We start from the raw sequence: 17,500 nt of genomic DNA, 5'->3' as shown, positions 1-17,500 counted from the left end.
TATGTGAACATGTTTGATTGGTTCCAATGTTAATAAAGATGGAGGATACCTCTTGTCCTTCACCTGTTGTCCAAAAGTGAAGCCTAAATACCACCCAGCACAAGTGCTGACATTTTGTTGGTGAAGCCACTTTGAGCCAGACTGTCACTGTAATTAAGCCCCGCCCCCTCCTGTAACCCATGTTAGAGGATGTCTTCAAACAGCTGATAGTTTGATTACTCCGAGCTCGATGAACTCTTCATGACCCTGGAGGGAGAGTCACTTCCTGTCTGTCTGGAGACGCCACAGAAATGTCAAACATGTATCCTGACCTGCAGCTTTACTCGACTTTCAGTCGTCTGATGGTCGTTTTTCAGACATCGAAGGGTTAACATGACTAATCCTCGTAACAGGAAACTTTCATTTAACTTTTCTCTCCAACAAACCTGAAAGACGCGGCGGCGTCTCACTGACTCCACGATGAGTTGACATTAACGTCCGTGATGAACGTTTTCCCATCATGCATCTCTCTGAGTTAGTTCACGCCATTTGTTCTGCTTTGTATTTAATCTGTCGAGATGTGAAGCTTCAATAAAAAGTTTGAACTCTCTTTGGTGTCGTCTGTTTTCTCCACGTGGAGACTCTCTCTCATTGGTTCGTACGAACGTGACCATGTGGGGTGAGACCTGCGGGAGGCCGGTGAGGACTATAGCCTCAATACATGGGGACGCCGCTGTGCCACCGGCGCCACCACTGAATTTATTTTTAACATCATGATCTCAAAAAGAATAATTTCAACATGAAAAATCAGAATTCTGATTAAAGTTTCTTTTTAAACTTTGGCGAACGCCAGAAACCATGAAACCCGTTCCTGCCAGTGTTTACAATGAGATCGCTGGTTGGTTTCCATGGAAACCAGTAAAGAAATCAGACAACCTTCAGCTGCTTGAGTGGATTTAGTGTTTAATGTTAAGTAACAGAAATGTTTTCAGAATAAAAGCACTTAAAGAGTTTTTCACATTTAAAGTCTTGAAGCTGATGGAAGAAGAAAGAAGGGACAAGTTTCAATCCGACGTCACGTTTACATCAAGAGACTGACGTAAACAAACACACTTCCTGTCTGCACGCCGGAGAGGACACGAGGTGGTTTCAGAATTCAAACTCGTCCCTAAAGCGATTAAACATTTGGGTACAAAAGCACTTCGACCTCTCTGCTTGCATTGATGGTTCCTGTCGCAGCCACCAGGTGTTCTTTATTTACAAACAAACAAACATATTTATAAACAACCACGTGGTGTTTAAGGCTCAAGTAAACAGACGATAACATGATGCATGAACAGATCAGAACCTCCACATATGAACGTAGAACCTTCAAAAATGAACATAGAGCTCTTATATATCAAGGTAGAACCTTAAAATATGAAGGTAGAACCTTAAGATCTGGCTGTAGAACCTTCAAAAATAAACGTACAACCTTCAGATATGAACATAGAACCTTCAGATAAGAATGTAGAACCTTCAAATATAAACGTAGAACATTCACATATGAACATAGAACCTTCAGATATGAACGTAGAACCTTCAAATATAAATGTAGAACATTCAAATATGAACATAGAACCTTCAGATATGAATGTAGAACCTTCAGATAAGAATGTAGAACATTCAAATATAAACGTAGAACATTCAAATATAAATGTAGAACATTCACATATGAACATAGAACCTTCAGATATGAACGTAGAACATTCAAATATAAACGTAGAACATTCAAATATAAATGTAGAACATTCACATATGAACATAGAACCTTCAGATATGAACATAGACCCCTCAAAAATGAACGTAGAACCTCCACATGTGAATGCAGAACATTCAAATATAAACGTAGAACCTTCAGATATTAACAGAGAACCTTCAGATATTAAGGTTGTACCTATGTAGAGATAAAAATCAAACCAGTGGTGATCCGTAACTTAAATAAAAGCACGGAAAGTGTCTAAAACAACACGTGTGAATAAAACACGTAATCGAACATCACAAAGTAAAACATTCAGGAAACAGATTAGAAAAAAAAAAAGTCCTTATAAGGAAAATAACCGCTCTGTCGCTCTGCCGGGGTTATTTATGCATCTCTGGAACAATCAGAGGGGAGCCTTCATTAAATATGAAAACATGTTCCCAGACGTTATTACGGGGATGTAGAGATACAAAGGAACATGGCGGCCATTTTGGCTCAAAGTGCAGAAACCCGTTAATAGTTGTTTGTAAGGGGACAGTTTGTCCACACGTTTTTATTCAACACTGAAGACTTTAGCTAGCATTAGCATCCTTAGCCATACTGAGAATGTTAAATCTTTACATGATCATGAACTTCCTCCTTCTTGGGAGGCACTTTCAGGTTGTGGCGCCCTCTGGTGGTGGAAGATGTTTTTCTGCTAATATGATGAAAAACAAAATCAGATCCGCCTCTATTTAAAGTAACAAACGTTCAGCTCAATGTTTTTATCTGGTATCTTTTTTTTTTTAAGGCAGTGGCCTCTGATGAGTTTGACTTTTCTTTTACATTTTAAAATCAAGAAATGTCTCATTTGGCCTTCCGTAGTTCTCCAGTTTAAAGAAGAAATCATCAGTAAATATGAAGCTTTAAACAAGCAGCATAATTAAAAAAACTCGGGGACAAATGTACATTTCTGTCCTTCATCAAACTGACAAACGCTCGCTCGCGTTGCAGAGAGGCGGCGCCGTGTTTAAATTAATCTCAGAAAGAGCAGGAGGAAGCAGAAGTCTGAATCCTCCGTCCGTTTTCATGACAACTCGATGCAATGCTGAAGGTCAAGGTCATGTGACTTTAATGAGCCGGTCCTGAAGTTTAAGAAGATCCGACTCAAAACAAGTCAGTTCGAAGCTTCAGAGACGGACGAGATGACCACATCACAAAGTTTAAAGTCTGCAGGAATGTCCGTGGCGTTGCCGCACTCACATGATGCCGTTAGTGACGTACTGGAAAGAGTCGTACAGTTTGGTGGTCAGTGACCTCATCGACCCGTCAACCAGCTGCTCCACCAGCAGCTGCAGCTGCTCCTCCGTCAGAGACATGTGGAAACGCTCCTTCAGACCGCGGATGGTGCTGGAGCCGTGGAAACACGGGAGGTGTGAACCTGCAGGAGAGACAGTTTAGTATCACCGCGGGAACGCCCTGAAAAGAGGAGGAGCTTCACGTCTGAACGTCACCAGCTGAATGTTTCTCCTGCAGAAGTCAGAGTGAGCCGACTGAGAGAAGGCAGCAGGATAGAACCAGGAGAATTCACCTGGAGCCAGTGGGAGGGGCTTAGACTGTCTGCACGCCACCTCTACCACCTCTACAGACTGTCTGCACGCCACCTCTACAGACTGTCTGCACGCCACCTCTACAGACTGTCTGCACGCCACCTCTACAGACTGTCTGCACGCCACCTCTACAGACTGTCTGCACGCCACCTCTACAGACTGTCTGCACGCCACCTCTACCGTCTCTACAGACTGTCTGCACGCCACCTCTACAGACTGTCTGCACGCCACCTCTACAGACTGTCTGCACGCCACCTCTACCGTCTCCACAGACTCAGACTCACCTTGCTGCATGATCTCGACGATCTGCAGAACCTTCTCCATGTGTTTCCTGGCAGCGATCAGACCCTGCAGCATCAACATCTTGTAGTAGATAAACATGTCGCCGTCCAGACCGCCCATTACCTGAAACAATCCAGATGTCATTATGGTCCAGCGCTAAGCTAACAGCTGAAACAAGCCGTCCTGTTTCACTCACGTCCACAAACTCTGAGGTCAGTTTGAAGGCCGACGTCTCGAAGCCGAGGTTCCGCGGCGAGCTGGAGAGGATGAAGCCGAAGTCGATGTGGATGATGTGACCTTCGGAGTCCAGCAGGATGTTCCCGTTATGTCTGCAGAGTTGTATCAGAGAGGGTTAGCCTAGCCCAGCATCCAGACTGAGAGCAAAGGGTGACTGTTAGCCTAGCTTAGCACAAGTCTAGGTGTTCAGATTAAGAGCTAGCTTAGCATTAAGACTGGGAGCAGGAAGGAATTGTTTGCCTAGCGTTGCAATCTAGATTTGCAGCAGATTAGCATTATTAGCATAGCTTAGCATTGACGAGTTCCCGCCTACTCATAGCAGCCTGCATGAACAATGAGAGCTCGTCAGTGATTGGGCGAGAGAAAGTCAGGTGCGTCTCACCTGTCTTTGACCTGCAGCAGGTAGCAGATGAGGCTGTACCCGGCGCAGCTCTGCACGAAGTTCCTCTGCGCGGTGAGGAAGGCCTCGGTCGTGAAGCTGCCGTGTTCCTGCAGGAAGTAGTCGAGGAGAGACAGCTGACTCTGCTTCCGCACCTGAGGGACGGGAGACAGGCATTATCAATCAACCAGTCAAAGGAGAGAGCGATCAGCACATTCAGATGGTTGTCATGGTTACCTGGTGCAGAGAGACAGCATTGAGGACGGGTTCGATCATGCCGCTGTCTGATGACATCACCAGGATCTTGTAGGGTTTGATCCACAGAGGAACTCGCTCCTGCTGCCAGATCGACTGAAACAACAAAAACAACTTTTCAGACATTAACAATCAATCATCGATGATCAGAATCAAAAACACAGACAGGTGTGTGTGAGTACCTGCAGCTGTCGGAGCACCTGATAGGCCAGCAGCTCCTGTCTCAGGTCATCGCCACACTTCACGATGACGGACAGCAGTCTCCAGTTCAGAAGGTGACCGTACGGAGACGCTTCTCTGATCCGCCTGGGGGGGGGGGGAAGAGAAAGAGAGAGAGAGAGAGAGAGAGAGAGAGAGAGAGAGAGAGAGAGAGAGAGAGACAGACAGAGAGACAGAGACAAGAGACAGAGAGACACAGACAGAGAGACAGAGACAAGAGACAGAGAGACAGAGACAGAGAGAGACAGAGAGAGAGAGACAGAGAGAGAGAGAGAGAGAGAGAGAGAGAGAGACAGAGAGAGAGAGAGAGACAGACTGTCTATCAGAAATATTACCATGGCAACTAATGTAATCTATGTACAATTATTATTACAAATTAACTATTAAGAAAATGATTTAATACTCTAACAATACTCTCTCTCTCTGTATATATATATTTTCTAATATTTTTCAAATTGTATTTATTTAATAATTCAAACAATAAAGTTGTATCTTCCTGTATTATTATCTCATCCAATCAGAGTAGAGATTAGCCACCAGGTGACTCACCTGACTTTCTCCTCCCAGGGTTCTTTGAGGGCGACAGCCGACGGGTCCTCGGGGTCCCTCCTGAACGAGGTGGGCGTTTGAGCGAGGTTCTCCGAGAGACGCCGTCTGTAAAACGGATCATAATGAAAGTACAGCAGGTTATTATGGGCTGGGGAATAATCCACTCTGATTGGCTGAAAGCTGTCACATGGGTGTCCTCCGAACCCGTGCAGAAGCTACTTCCTGTTAACCTACAAAAATATAAGTTAAAGTTCAGATCTACGGACACCTACGGTTTAATGGATCTAAGAGGAGTAACCATAGCAACAAGGAAGCAGCGGGTAAGATTCTATTGGATCAAGAGAAGGTGTGTGTGTGTGTGTGTGTGTGTGTGTGTGTGTGTGTGTGTACCTGATGTCTCCTGCAGCGATGAACGTCGGCTCTTTGCTTTCCAGACTTGTGATGCTGTCGACTGAAAACTGACTGATGTTGTCGCTGCTGCTGGTCTGAGCCTCAGCCTGACACACACACACACACACACACACACACACACACACACACACACACACACACACACACACACACACACACACACACACACACACACACACACACACACACACACACACACACACACACACACACACACACACACACACACAGTGGAGAGGGTCAGAAATCAGGAAGAGAGAGGACTGACGTGCAGGAAACAGGGAGTCGAACCCGATCCGTCTTTAACCACTCAGCACACTCTAAAGACCCGGTTCAGTGCGGTTAGTCGCAGTTTGGCGTTTCCATAGACTAAAGGCGGGAAAGATTCCCAAATAACCGACCTGTTCTGTCCTACTTTTTGGGACCCTTCAGTTGGGTTTTCAAGAATATCGATGTGTGTCCCTACAGGGGGCGCTGGAGTCCCCCGTGTGTTCCTGCAGGGGGCGCTGGAGTCCCCCGTGTGTTCCTGCAGGGGGCGCTGGAGTCCCCCGTGTGTTCCTGCAGGGGGCGCTGGAGTCCCCCATGTGTTCCTGCAGGGGGCGCTGGAGTCCCCCATGTGTTCCTGCAGGGGGCGCTGGAGTCCCCCGTGTGTCCCTGCAGGGGGCGCTGGAGTCCCCTGTGTGTTCCTGCAGGGGGCGCTGGAGTCCCCCGTGTGTCCCTGCAGGGGGCGCTGGAGTCCCCTGTGTGTCCCTGCAGGGGGCGCTGGAGTCCCATGGATGGCGGTCTCCGTGCTGGAAATGCTGTCTCAGGCTAACTTTGAGTCAAGCTAACGACAGGCTGAGAGCTGAGGCGGGTTTTAAGCCTCCTGACAAACCGTTACACGGCGCCCACCTGTCAATCAGCTCAGCTACACGCCTTATTGTGAATAACTCTGATCCTTCATCCAATCAAAACTGCTGAGTCATCAAAACATTCCCCCCCGTACAGTGTGTGTGGATGGAGACATGAGCTAATCACACCTATTTGGTTTTTTGAAGCAGGCTGTAAACATGTTCATGTCTGCTGTAAAAACAGGCTGTTTGAATGGGTGTGTATGTGACTTCCTGTGCTGCTGCAGCCAGCCTCTAGTGGACACTCCAGGTACTGCAGCCAGCCTCTAGTGGACACTCCAGGAACTGCAGGATTTTAATTTAGTTAAGTTTCAACATCGGAGGTCGCTGCTTGGTTCAGTAAGAGGTGAAAGGATGTATGTTATTAGGTTGTGATGGTCAGGTTGACTCACCTCCACCTGCAGCTGTCCGATGTCATCAGTGGCCCACGCCTCGTCATCGTTGTCATAGTTCTGAACGGTGCAGAAACTTCCGGTTCGATGCTCTGTTGTCATCGTGTTGTTGATGCTAGCCGTCGTGCCACCACAGTCCAGATTCTCTGCAGAGCGGGCCGAGCGGATCCTCGTCTCCGGGATACGTACCGGAACAGCTGACGTCTCAAAGCTCTCGCACTCCAACACCTCCACGTAGATGATGTACGGCGCCTGAGGAGGAGAGCGAGGATCAGCAGGAGGAGGGGGAGGGGTGTGGGTGTGTATAGTGTGTGCGTGTGTGTACCTTGTCCTTGGAGTTGAGCACCACGGCCTGCGTGTGCGGGATCCTGCACACGTGGTGCTGGTGCGTGGCGGTGGGCAGCCACACGCGTGCTGGCAGTTTGTGGTTTAGCAGCGACAGCTCAGAGATCAGACGTTGAGTTTTCTGCTCTTTGGTTGGAAGAGTCGCCAAACGCTTCCCGATGCAGAGGAGAGACTTCACAAACTCGCGCTGAGGACGCAGACGCTCCGGCTGAAACATGCAGAGAGACGACACATGGGTCAGTCACATTAGAACAAACAGGTCAAAGTTCAGTCAAACACTGACCAAATGCAGTTCACAGTTTGTCCACCAGATGGCAGAGTGGCTTCATGACATCATAAATCAACTGCCCACAAAAACTGTCATCATTGTTGAAATCTTTGTCGCCGTTGTCGTCTTTGTCTTTGTTCACGTTGTCGTTGTTGTCTTTGTTCGCGTTGTCGTTGTTGTCTTTGTCGTTGTTGTCTTTGTCGTTTTTGTCTTTGTCGTTGTTGTCTTTGTTCACTTTGTCGTTGTCGTTGTTGTCTTTGTCGTTGTTGTCTTTGTCGTTTTTGTCTTTGTCGTTGTTGTCTTTGTTCACTTTGTCGTTGTCGTTGTTGTCTTTGTCGTTGTTGTCTTCGTTCACTTTGTCTTTGTCGTTGTTGTCTTTGTCGTTGTTGTCTTTGTTCGCTTTGTCGTTGTCTTTGTTCACGTTGTCGTTGTTGTCTTTGTCGTTGTTGTCTTTGTCGTTGTTGTCTTTGTCGTTGTTGTCTTTGTTCGCTTTGTCTTTGTTGTCTTTGTCGTCGTTGCTGTTGCCTTTGTCATCTTTGTTCGAGTTGTCATCGTCGTCTTTGTCGTTGTTGTCTTTGTTGTTGTTGTCATTGTTGTCTTTGTTGTTGTTGTCATTGTTGTCTTTGTTGTTGTTGTCATTGTTGTCTTTGTTGTTGTTGTCATTGTTGTCTTTGTTGTCTTTGTTGTCTTTGTTGTTGTTGTCATTGTTGTCTTTGTCATTGTTGTCGTTGTCTTTGTCGTTGTTGTCATTGTTGTCGTTGTCTTTGTCGTTGTTGTCTTTGTTCGCTTTGTCGTTGTCTTTGTTGTCATTGTCGTTGTTGTCTTTGTTCGCGTTGTCGTTGTTGTCTTTGTCGTCTTTGTCGTTGTCTTTGTTGTCATTGTCGTTGTTGTCATTGTCGTTGTTGTCATTGTCGTTGTTGTCATTGTCGTTGTTGTCTTTGTTCGCGTTGTCGTCTTTGTCGTTGTTGTCTTTGTTCGCTTTGTCGTTGTTGTCTTTGTTCGCTTTGTCGTTGTTGTCTTTGTTCGCGTTGTCGTTGTTGTCTTTGTTCGCGTTGTCGTTGTTGTCTTGTTCGCGTTGTCGTTGTTGTCTTTGTTCGCGTTGTCGTTGTTGTCTTTGTTCGCTTTGTCGTTGTTGTCTTTGTTCACTTTGTCGTCTTTGTTCGTGTTGTCATCGTCGTCTTTGTCGTTGCTGTCTTTGTTGTTGTTGTCATTGTTGTCTTTGTTGTTGTCGTTGAAGTTGTTGTCCTTGTTTTCTTTGTGTTTATTGTTGATGTTATTGTCATTCTTATGTTGAAGTTGTCATTGTTGTTGTTGTTGTTGTCTTTGTCGTTGTTGTCTTTGTTCACTTTGTCGTTGTCTTTGTCGTTGTTGTCTTTGTTCGCTTTGTCGTTGTCTTTGTCGTTGTTGTCTTTGTTCGCTTTGTCGTTGTCTTTGTTCGCTTTGTCGTTGTTGTCTTTGTTCGCTTTGTCGTTGTTGTCTTTGTTCGCGTTGTCGTTGTTGTCTTTGTCGTTGTTGTCTTTGTTGTCTTTGTTCGCTTTGTCGTTGTTGTCTTTGTTCGCGTTGTTGTTGTTGTCTTTGTCGTTGTTGTCTTTGTTCGCTTTGTCGTTGTTGTCTTTGTCGTTGTCTTTGTTCGCTTTGTCGTTGTTGTCTTTGTCGTTGTTGTCTTTGTTCGCTTTGTCGTTGTTGTCTTTGTCGTTGTTGTCTTTGTTCGCTTTGTCGTTGTTGTCTTTGTTCGCGTTGTCGTTGTTGTCTTTGTCGTTGTCTTTGTTCGCTTTGTCGTTGCTGTCTTTGTCGTTGTCTTTGTTCGCTTTGTCGTTGTTGTCTTTGTTCGCTTTGTCGTTGTTGTCTTTGTTCGCGTTGTCGTTGTTGTCTTTGTCGTTGTTGTCTTTGTCGTTGTTGTCTTTGTTCGCTTTGTCGTTGTTGTCTTTGTTCGCTTTGTCGTTGTTGTCTTTGTCGTTGTCTTTGTTCGCTTTGTCGTTGTCTTTGTCGTTGTCTTTGTTCGCGTTGTCGTTGTTGTCTTTGTCGTTGTTGTCTTTGTTCGCTTTGTCGTTGTTGTCTTTGTTCGCTTTGTCGTTGTTGTCTTTGTTCGTGTTGTCGTCTTTGTTGTCTTTGTTGTCTTTGTTCGCTTTGTCGTTGTTGTCTTTGTTCGCGTTGTTGTTGTTGTCTTTGTCGTTGTTGTCTTTGTTCGCTTTGTCGTTGTTGTCTTTGTCGTTGTCTTTGTTCGCTTTGTCGTTGTTGTCTTTGTCGTTGTTGTCTTTGTTCGCTTTGTCGTTGTTGTCTTTGTCGTTGTTGTCTTTGTTCGCTTTGTCGTTGTTGTCTTTGTTCGCGTTGTCGTTGTTGTCTTTGTCGTTGTCTTTGTTCGCTTTGTCGTTGTTGTCTTTGTCGTTGTCTTTGTTCGCTTTGTCGTTGTTGTCTTTGTTCGCTTTGTCGTTGTTGTCTTTGTTCGCGTTGTCGTTGTTGTCTTTGTTCGCTTTGTCGTTGCTGTCTTTGTCGTTGTCTTTGTTCGCTTTGTCGTTGTTGTCTTTGTTCGCTTTGTCGTTGTTGTCTTTGTTCACGTTGTCGTTGTTGTCTTTGTCGTTGTCTTTGTTCGCTTTGTCGTTGTTGTCTTTGTTCGCTTTGTCGTTGTTGTCTTTGTTCGCGTTGTCGTTGTTGTCTTTGTTCGCTTTGTCGTTGCTGTCTTTGTCGTTGTCTTTGTTCGCTTTGTCGTTGTTGTCTTTGTTCGCTTTGTCGTTGTTGTCTTTGTTCGCGTTGTCGTTGTTGTCTTTGTTCGCTTTGTCGTTGCTGTCTTTGTCGTTGTTGTCTTTGTTCGCTTTGTCGTTGTTGTCTTTGTTCGCTTTGTCGTTGTTGTCTTTGTTCGCGTTGTCGTTGTTGTCTTTGTTCGCTTTGTCGTTGTTGTCTTTGTCGTTGTCTTTGTCGTTGTTGTCTTTGTTCGCTTTGTCGTTGTCTTTGTTCGCTTTGTCGTTGTTGTCTTTGTTCGCGTTGTCGTTGTTGTCTTTGTCGTTGTTGTCTTTGTTGTCTTTGTTCGCTTTGTCGTTGTTGTCTTTGTTCGCGTTGTTGTTGTTGTCTTTGTCGTTGTTGTCTTTGTTCGCTTTGTCGTTGTTGTCTTTGTCGTTGTCTTTGTTCGCTTTGTCGTTGTTGTCTTTGTCGTTGTCTTTGTTCGCTTTGTCGTTGTTGTCTTTGTCGTTGTTGTCTTTGTTCGCTTTGTCGTTGTTGTCTTTGTTCGCGTTGTCGTTGTTGTCTTTGTCGTTGTCTTTGTTCGCTTTGTCGTTGCTGTCTTTGTCGTTGTCTTTGTTCGCTTTGTCGTTGCTGTCTTTGTCGTTGTCTTTGTTCGCTTTGTCGTTGTTGTCTTTGTTCGCTTTGTCGTTGTTGTCTTTGTTCGCGTTGTCGTTGTCTTTGTCGTTGTTGTCTTTGTTCGCTTTGTCGTTGTTGTCTTTGTTCGCTTTGTCGTTGTTGTCTTTGTCGTTGTCTTTGTTCGCTTTGTCGTTGTCTTTGTCGTTGTCTTTGTTCGCGTTGTCGTTGTTGTCTTTGTCGTTGTTGTCTTTGTTCGCTTTGTCGTTGTTGTCTTTGTTCGCGTTGTCGTTGTTGTCTTTGTTGTCTTTGTTGTCTTTGTTCGCTTTGTCGTTGTTGTCTTTGTTCGCGTTGTTGTTGTTGTCTTTGTCGTTGTTGTCTTTGTTCGCTTTGTCGTTGTTGTCTTTGTCGTTGTCTTTGTTCGCTTTGTCGTTGTTGTCTTTGTCGTTGTTGTCTTTGTTCGCTTTGTCGTTGTTGTCTTTGTCGTTGTTGTCTTTGTTCGCTTTGTCGTTGTTGTCTTTGTTCGCGTTGTCGTTGTTGTCTTTGTCGTTGTCTTTGTTCGCTTTGTCGTTGTTGTCTTTGTTCACGTTGTCGTTGTTGTCTTTGTTCGCTTTGTCGTTGCTGTCTTTGTCGTTGTCTTTGTTCGCTTTGTCGTTGTTGTCTTTGTTCGCTTTGTCGTTGTTGTCTTTGTTCGCGTTGTCGTTGTTGTCTTTGTTCGCTTTGTCGTTGTTGTCTTTGTCGTTGTCTTTGTTCGCTTTGTCGTTGTCTTTGTCGTTGTCTTTGTTCGCGTTGTCGTTGTTGTCTTTGTCGTTGTTGTCTTTGTTCGCTTTGTCGTTGTTGTCTTTGTCGTTGTTGTCTTTGTTCGCTTTGTCGTTGTTGTCTTTGTTCGCGTTGTCGTTGTTGTCTTTGTCGTTGTCTTTGTTCGCTTTGTCGTTGCTGTCTTTGTCGTTGTCTTTGTTCGCTTTGTCGTTGTTGTCGTTGTTGTCTTTGTCGTTGTTGTCTTTGTTCGCTTTGTCGTTGTTGTCTTTGTTGTCTTTGTCGTCTTTGTTCGTGTTGTCATCGTCGTCTTTGTCGTTGCTGTCTTTGTTGTTGTTGTCATTGTTGTCTTTGTTGTTGTCGTTGAAGTTGTTGTCCTTGTTTTCTTTGTGTTTATTGTTGATGTTATTGTCATTCTTGTGTTGAAGTTGTCATTGTTGTTGTTGTTGTTGTTAGTATCGTGCTGAAAAGAAACGGTATATGAGAACTTTACCTCCTCGAGGACAGATTCCACTTTTGGGTTACTCCCCGTCCGTCGGAGGCCTGAGCCAGGCCCGCTGCTCGCCGTGGTGGCATCTGACTTAGATCTCTGGTGGGTCCTCCTGGATGGGGACACAAACACTTCCCCGGGTCCTGGGCTCTCGGGGGCCGGGCCGGCCGTGGAGAAAGGCGGGGGAGTGTCAACGTTGCTGCTGTTGTGTCTCCGGTGACAGCGGCGGTGGGACGGCGAGGGCCTGGGGCTGCTCTCTGACACAGAGACTGGTCGAGGAGCCTCAGCTGAAGGTTTGAGGTCGTCACTCAAGATGATTTTTCTGAGTTTGGCACCTCTGGAGTGACGCTGGGTGGAGATGTGCATATCATTGGAGTAAGCGCCCAGCAGCCAGGCAGTGAGCAGTGAGAAGGTGATGCTGCCTCGACATCGGTGGATCTGACACAGACACAAAGAGGTCACAATCAAACACCAACATCCCACACCTAACACAGGACGAGCAGCCTGACTTCCCAGGATCAGGGGGTCCTGCTGGAGACCCTCCCTCCAGAGACGGACTTCTTTGAGTTCCGGATGATTCAGAAGAGAGACGGGCCTCCAGTGGCCTAGTGGTTAGTTTGCAATCCCCATGAACAGAGTCCTGTTGTCTCCCCCCAAGCTCTCTCTCACTCAACCCTTTCTCTCCCTCTCTTGACCCCCCCACTAAACCCACCCTCACTCTATCTCGACCAACCTTCAATTATATTTTATGTTTTATTAGCGAAACACAAAACGTATTCCTCTCTCCAGAATAAGACATTCTCGTTGGCGCCGTCATGTTGGTTCAGCGTGGTCAGAAACCAGGGTAAGACGCTTACATGCCACAGTATCCTGTTTTCTCTCAGAGTTCTCCAGGGGTCTGGACTATGAAGAGAGTTTAACATACCCGGGTCTCTCTGGCTGATCTGGGGTCTGGACTATGAAGAGAGTTTAACATACCCGGGTCTCTCTGGCTGATCTGGGGTCTGGACTATGAAGAGAGTTTAACATACCCGGGTCTCTCTGGCTGATCTGGGGTCTGGACTATGAAGAGTCTCTCTGGCTGATCCGGCTTCACTAACTGACATCAGAGATCATGATTATCAGTCCTGTGAAGCTGCTTATCAACCTGATAGGTCAACCCGGAGTTACAGAGAGCGCAGTCACATAAAGGGGGCGGAGTTATCTTCATTTAACCAATCACAATCATCACTGAGTCTGGCGTCAGCAGATCATCATATCTACAAACTCTGATCAAACTATAATATAAATAAGTCAAACAGGCTCACAGACTAAAGCTACACAGCTGCAGGGTTGGAACTATAATAACTCCTGTTTCTTCTCTGAACTGTCTGACTCGATCTGAAGTGGAGAGAAGAACACTTTGAGAAGTTATATTTCATAGAGCAGCATGGAGACATTAAACATTCATATCAAGATATCATTCAAAGTCAGAAGAAGATATTAGTAATTGTGCATCTATCAGAACCCTCTGTTAGCGAGGTCTTCAACTCCCACCTCCAGGAGAGCTTCTCACAGATCCCAGAGGAGGCTGGAGACATCGAGTCCGAGTGGACCATGTCCTCCACCTCCATGAGCAAAGCAGCTGCTCTTAACTGTGGTTGCAGCGTCTCTAGAGCCTGTCTTGGGGGCAATCCCCGAACCCGGGTGGTGGACACCGGAAGTAAGGGAAGTTGTCAAGCTGAAGAAGGAGTCCTATCGGGCGTTGCTAGCGCATAGCACTCCTGAGGCAGCTGACAGGTAACGGCAGGCCAGGCGTTCTGCAGGCCGAGCTGTTGTGGAGGCAAAAACTCGGACCTGGGAGGAGTTCGGGGAGGCCATGGAGGAGGACTGGCAAACCGGCCGACTGGGAAGCAGTGCTTCACCAACACTGTTTACAGTGGAGGTGGGGAGCTGCTGACCTCACCTGGGGATGTAGGGTTAGGGTTAGGTCGGGCAGTGGAAGGAATACTTCGAGGATCTCCTCAATCCCACCGTCACGTCTTCCACTGAGGAAGCAGAGGCTGAGCTCTCAGAGGTAGACTCGTCCATCACCCAAGCCGAAGTCACCGAGGTAGTTGGCGAGCTCCTTGGTGGCGAGGCTCTGGGGGTGGATGAGATTCGCCCTGAGTATCTTAAGTCTCTGGATGTGCAGGGGCTGTCATGGTTGACACGCCTCTGCAACATCGCATGGAGGTCGGGGACAGGGTCTCTGGACTGGCAGACCGGGGTGGTGGTCCCTCTTTTCAAGAAGGGGGACCGGGGAATCACACTCCTCAGCCTCCCTTGGAGTCTATTCCAGGGTACTGGAGAGGAGGATCCAGCCGTTAGTTGAACCTCGGATCCAAGAGGAACAATGCGTTTTTCGTCCTGGCCGCAGAACACTGGACCAGCTCTACGGTTCGGGGCCCTTTGCCAAGGGCGGTCCGGTCCCTGTATGACCGGAGCAGGAGTCTGGTTCACATTGTCGGCAGTAAGTCGGACCTGTTCCCGGTGCGCGTTGGCCTCCGGCAGGGCTGCCCTTTGTCACCGGTTCTGTTCATTACTTTTATGGACAGAATTTCTAGGTGCAGCCAGGGGCCGGAGGGGGTCCGGTTTGGGGACCACAGGATCTCGTCTCTGCTTTTTGCAGATGATGTGGTCTTGTTGGCTCCATCAAACCTGGACCTTCAGCACGCACTGGGGCGGTTCGCTACCGAGTGTGAGGCGGCTGGGATGAGGATCAGCACCTCTAAATCTGAGGCTATGGTTCTCGACCGGAAAAAGGTGGTTTGCCCTCTTCGGGTCGGTGGGGAGTCCTTGCCCCAGGTGGAGGAGTTTAAGTATCTCGCGGTCTTGTTCACGAGTGGGGGGAAGATGGAGCGTGAGATCGACAGACGGATCGGTGCGGTGTCTGCAGTCATGCGGTCGCTGTATCGGTCCGTCGTGGTGAAGAAGGAGCTAAGCCGAAAGGCGAAGCTCTCGATTTACCGGTCGATCTTCGTTCCTACCCTCACCTATGGTCATGAGCTCTGGGTCAGGACCGAAAGAACGAGATCTCGGATACAAGCGGCTGAAATGGGCTTCCTCCGTAGGGTGGCTGGGCGCACCCTTAGAGATAGGGTGAGGAGCTCGGTCACCAGGGAGGAGCTCGGAGTAGAGCCGTTACTCCTTCACATCGAGAGGAGTCAGCTGAGGTGGTTCGGGCATCTGGTCCGGATGCCCCCTGAACGCCTCCCTAGGGAGGTGTTTCGGGCATGTCCCTCTGGGAGGAGGCCTCGGGGTAGACCCAGGACACGCTGGAGAGACTATGTCTCTCGGCTGGCTTAGGAACACCCGAGGGAGGGTGAGGGAAATCTGAGCGTTTCTGCTAAGACTGCTGCCCCCGCGACCCGGCCAGATAAATGTTCTGGTGCTTTTTCAGCCTTTGTTGAAGGATATCAGTGAAACATAATCATGAACTAAACACACTATAATGTAAAATCATGATGGACACATGAAGTGTCCTCCCCCCTCTCCATCAGCTCCACCATCAAAAGATCTGATTGGTCAGTGGGCGGAGCTTTAACCTGCTCCGGAGCAGGTCAGGTGTTCAGCATCAGTTACCAGTTAATGTTTACGTGCACAAATACAAAAACCAGGACTCTCAGGTCGATCCTGAAGCGTTTTACTTTCATGTATTAATATTATAATATAATAACCTGTGAGGCCGGACAGCCTCAAAGAAACTAAGGATGAATTACGACAGCATGGCCCTGGGCTGTCTGTTGTCATAGTAACCAGCTGTCTGAGGACTCACCAGGTAAGGTCTGATGGCGTCGCCCACCTCCGTGTCCATGTGCACGTACATGTTGAGCAGCTGTGGCAGGTGGAAGTCCACCTCGCTGTCGGGGAAGCTAAAGAGACGATTCCCAATGTACGCCTGGACACCTGGCTCCTTTGACTTGTACAGGTAAGAGATCGCCATGGAGACGTCAAACAGCTTGGACTCAAACAGACGCAGCAGCCACGACTGTTTAGACGAAGACGCTGCTGACTCGGAGCGGGTCGAGGCGAGATGCTGGGAGGAACTTTGCTTTTCCGCATCCTTCCCTGATCTCCTTCCTTCCTCACCCTCTCTGATTGGACGGGAGTCTGGGCCGATGAGCCACTCGGTGGCGTTCTGTTGTAGCGGTTTGTCGTCTGGTTGTTGCTCTTCAGGCGCTTCCCTGTTCTGCAGCTTGACCTTTAGAAGGACTTCCTGACACGCCTTCAGAGCGACCTCCGGGTCGATCACTGAAGGACGAAACAAAAGAGGTCAGATTGATTGTAACCAGTATAACCATTGTAACCAGTATAACCATTGTAACCACTATAACCATCGTAACCACTATAACCATCGTAACCACTATAACCATCGTAACCACTATAACCAGTATAACCATTGTAACCACTATAACCATCATAACCACTATAACCATCGTAACCACTATAACCATCGTAACCAGCGTAACCACTATAACCATCGTAACCAGCATAACCATCGTAACCACTATAACCATCGTAACCACTATAACCATCGTAACCACTATAGCAATCGTAACCATCGTAACCAGTATAACCATTGTAACCACTATAACCATCGTAACCACTATAACCATCGTAACCACTATAACCATCGTAACCACTATAGCAATCGTAACCATCGTAACCAGTATAACCATCGTAACCATCGTAACCAGCATAACCATCGTAACCAGTATAACCATTGTAACCACTATAACCATCGTAACCATCGTAACCACTATAACCATCGTAACCATCGTAACCACTATAACCATCGTAACCACTATAACCATTGTAACCACTATAACCATCGTAACCACTATAACCATCGTAACCATCGTAACCACTATAACCATCGTAACCACTATAACCATCGTAACCACTATAACCATTGTAACCATTGTAACCACTATAACCATCGTAACCAGTATAACCATCGTAACCATCGTAACCAGCATAACCATCGTAACCACAATAACCATTGTAACCAGCGTAACCACTATAACCATCGTAACCACTATAACCATCGTAACCAGCATAACCATCGTAACCACTATAACCATCGTAACCACTATAACCATCGTAACCACTATAACCATTGTAACCATTGTAACCACTATAACCATCGTAACCAGTATAACCATCGTAACCATCGTAACCAGCATAACCATCGTAACCACTATAACCATTGTAACCAGCGTAACCACTATAACCATCGTAACCACTATAACCATCGTAACCAGCATAACCATCGTAACCACTATAACCATCGTAACCACTATAACCATCGTAACCATCGTAACCATCGTAACCACTATAACCATCGTAACCATCGTAACCACTATAACCATCGTAACCAGCATAACCATCGTAACCACTATAACCATC

The 17,500-nt window shown here is 46.9% G+C and overlaps 2 protein-coding genes across 4 annotated transcripts in view; one reads left to right on the top strand and one right to left on the bottom strand.

Annotated features, from left to right (window-relative positions):
* Positions 1–589, top strand: part of mindy1 (MINDY lysine 48 deubiquitinase 1) — an 11,584-nt gene extending 10,995 nt beyond the window's left edge. For both annotated transcript variants that reach the window (XM_079367999.1, XM_079367998.1), the window contains exon 12: positions 1–589. This exon is cut by the window's left edge and continues 274 nt beyond it. The gene's annotated coding sequence lies outside the window, so the exon portion shown is untranslated.
* A 331-nt stretch (positions 590–920) lies between these two features.
* The window catches only part of LOC306839346 (phosphatidylinositol 4-kinase beta-like), an 18,989-nt gene continuing 2,409 nt past the window's right edge, over positions 921–17,500 (bottom strand). Inside the window, exons 3-16 of one of the 2 annotated variants that reach the window (XM_079367980.1) lie at positions 15,867–16,342; positions 12,074–12,508; positions 7,249–7,476; positions 6,924–7,175; positions 5,621–5,727; positions 5,231–5,335; positions 4,645–4,768; positions 4,445–4,558; positions 4,211–4,362; positions 3,788–3,920; positions 3,594–3,714; positions 2,899–3,140; positions 1,853–2,864; positions 921–1,453 (exon numbers count right to left, since the gene is read on the bottom strand). In XM_079367980.1, the coding sequence (XP_079224106.1) occupies positions 2,959–3,140; positions 3,594–3,714; positions 3,788–3,920; positions 4,211–4,362; positions 4,445–4,558; positions 4,645–4,768; positions 5,231–5,335; positions 5,621–5,727; positions 6,924–7,175; positions 7,249–7,476; positions 12,074–12,508; positions 15,867–16,342 (2,429 nt within the window). In that variant the 3' untranslated portion in view covers positions 921–1,453; positions 1,853–2,864; positions 2,899–2,958. Of the gene's footprint in view, positions 2,865–2,898; positions 3,141–3,593; positions 3,715–3,787; positions 3,921–4,210; positions 4,363–4,444; positions 4,559–4,644; positions 4,769–5,230; positions 5,336–5,620; positions 5,728–6,923; positions 7,176–7,248; positions 7,477–12,073; positions 12,509–15,866; positions 16,343–17,500 lie in introns of both variants that reach the window. The other variant, XM_079367979.1, reaches the window with a different exon arrangement.

This window comes from Symphodus melops, assembly GCF_947650265.1.
Source record: "Symphodus melops genome assembly, chromosome: 18".
NCBI lineage: Eukaryota > Metazoa > Chordata > Actinopteri > Labriformes > Labridae > Symphodus > Symphodus melops.
Note: the sequence above shows the minus strand (reverse complement) of the source record. Positions and strands in the feature narration are given on the sequence as shown.